At 35.7% G+C, this 2615-nt stretch overlaps 1 protein-coding gene across 1 annotated transcript; it reads left to right on the top strand.

Annotated features, from left to right (window-relative positions):
- The first annotated feature begins 470 nt into the window (after positions 1-470).
- On the top strand, positions 471-1707 carry LOC145767226 (putative oxidoreductase TM_0325). Its single transcript, XM_082579013.1, has one exon. It carries the CDS (start codon positions 486-488, stop codon positions 1251-1253), a length of 768 nt encoding a protein of 255 aa, XP_082435139.1. The 5' UTR covers positions 471-485; the 3' UTR covers positions 1254-1707.
- The last annotated feature ends 908 nt before the right edge of the window (positions 1708-2615 follow it).

A 2615-nucleotide genomic window follows, 5' to 3' on the forward strand; every position in this document is an offset into this window, starting at 1 on the left:
GTCACCGAGATTGACAGAGTGAAGTATCCGATTGTTGAAATGTTGTTGCCGTGGAATTATTCCATTCGTTAAGTGCCGCTGAATGGAGAGCAGTCCTTGTAATGCGTTGCTCAAGCGCACACCCCGAGAGTCGAACTTGCGCCGCTTGATCTCACAAGCTTCTTCACAAAGTCATACGCTAACCAATTGAGCTATTGGGGCGGACAATTCCATAATTTTTCCATTTGGGCAAATCTGTGGACTATGTCTAGTTATGAAAATAGCCTCTTTAGAGCACAATTGCACCTCATCGTTCTTTTTAGCAATGATTAATTAATTATTAATTCAAATGTATTTTTGTTTAGTCTACACAAAAAGTATTTTTGATAAAATAGTCTTAGAATGCAATTCAGTTCTGTTTATTTTTCTTTCATTATTGAAATGATTCTGCGCACAATCTATTCCGTAATATATAATGTGTTTAGGTTCGTTTTGAAATTGCTAAAATGACTCAAACGTCTGAAAAAGTTGTTTTAATCACTGGCGCTTCAAGTGGCCTGGGAGCAGAAATAGCAAGAGCTTTTGCCAAACAAGGAGCATCATTGAGTTTAACTGGAAGAAATGAAGAAAATCTCTCTAAAGTCTCCAAGAAATGCAAAAATCTTGGAGCTGCCAATGTTGTTGAGATTATTGCTGATCTTAGTGAGAAAGCAGGAATAGAAAAAGTTGTAAAAGAAACAGCGGAAGCCTATGACAAATTGGATGTGTTGGTCAACAACGCTGGTTTGCTCTATGGAGGAAATGCAGAAACAACAACATTTGAAAACTATGATGAAATGATGAATATCAATATGAAATCCCCGTTTTTTCTGACTCAGTTGTGCTTACCATATCTTGAAAAAGCGAAAGGAAACATTGTAAATATTTCCAGTATTGTCAGCCAATTACACTGGCCATTCATGATCGTTTACTCAATGGCAAAGGCTGGTCTTGATCACTACACCAAGACATCAGCTTTGGAATTAGCTGCAAAAGGAATTCGAGTTAATTCGGTCAATCCAGGAGCGGTACGTACACGGGTATTTGAAAGCATTTGCTCTGGTAATGACGCCATTGAAGAATTACTTTCTCAACAAGCTGCTTTGACACCTCTTGGCAAAAAAATATCTACAGCAGATGACATAGCAAATGCTGTACTATTCTTGTCTTCTAAAGCTGCGAAAATGATCACCGGTGTATGTGTGAACGTTGATGGAGGACGAAATTTGCAATGATGGACGAATAAAATACTACCAACTAAGCCTACTGTATAACAGACATATCAAATTTAATAATATTTTACTTATGTTTATCTCCAATGAACTAACAAACAGTAGTATTGGACGCTTGCAGTACACATTTCACTAGGTATGAAATTATATCATTGCTATTCCAAACGTTATTTGCAAGCGCCGTGGAATTGCTTTTTGTTTTATTTAACTTCTTTTATCATCACTTGATCAAATGGCCACTGTGCTAAACGTGCAGCCTACAAACAACATGATATAAGCATTGTAAAGAAAGCATATTGTCACTATTCAAACACATAATATTCAAATAATATTCTTTGCTGAGCATTCGTCAATCACCTTTTTCTAGGAAATCAAGCAGGCGTCGAGATAAAGGCAATGATGTGAGGCGTGATTTGTCTTGACTTTTAAATAACTTACTAATTGTAATCATGAATAAAAGTAATTTGTAAACAAACTTGGTTGTCTTTTCCTGCAATAATTGTCTTGGTAGGCTACAACACAAAAGTTGTTGTAAGCAATGTTTCATGAATGTCAACTAACGCAATTGCTACATTCACCATTGAATGTTCAGTCTAGACCAGTAGTGCACCCAGAAAAAAATGCCATTAAAGAACTTTAAAACCTTAAACGTTTTAAAGTTCTGTAAACGTTTCTTAAACGTTTTAAAGAACATTAAACCAGTTAAAGAAAAGTGCCATCAAAGACTATATCATGGAATGTTCTTTTTGCACAGATCGAAAATTCTCTGCTGACTTATTTAAAATTTTACACGAAGGCAAATCCCAATTTGACACGAAAATTCAGGAAGCGCTGTTAATCAAACACTATTAGTATTACCCAAATTTAAACAAACAATTATTTGCTAGAGGCGCGTCCATTCTCCTCAACATTTACTTGATGTACCGTATCACGTTCCCTGTGTTGCAAATTGTTTTGTAGCTATTTATATAGTTGACTTTTCCTAATGTAATTTTACCTTCGAGAAGTTGAAATTTTTTCATTTTTATAAATAATTTCATATTCCTCATGAGAGCTTAAGTTAAGCCGAAAACGTTCGACTGTTAAAACTATTTGTAAATATGTAAAATACGGTATATTTTTATAATGCTTAGCCCTGTTGTATTGTTGTGTCTTATTCCTATCTAATCTGTAAGCAAAAGATATAAAAGGGGAACACACAAAAACTTCATTGTGGTGGCGGGTTTTGGAGGGGGCTTGAGACCCCTTAGCCCCATGCTGGGTGCGCTACAGGTGTAGACCAGTGGTTTTTAACCAGGGTTCGATCGAACTAGTTTAAAAGGTTTGACAAAAGTGTTTTAATGTATAAAAATTCATCAAGCCTTT

The sequence above is a fragment of the Aplidium turbinatum genome, chromosome 3 (assembly GCF_918807975.1).
Source record: "Aplidium turbinatum chromosome 3, kaAplTurb1.1, whole genome shotgun sequence".
In the NCBI taxonomy this organism is placed as follows: domain Eukaryota; kingdom Metazoa; phylum Chordata; class Ascidiacea; order Aplousobranchia; family Polyclinidae; genus Aplidium; species Aplidium turbinatum.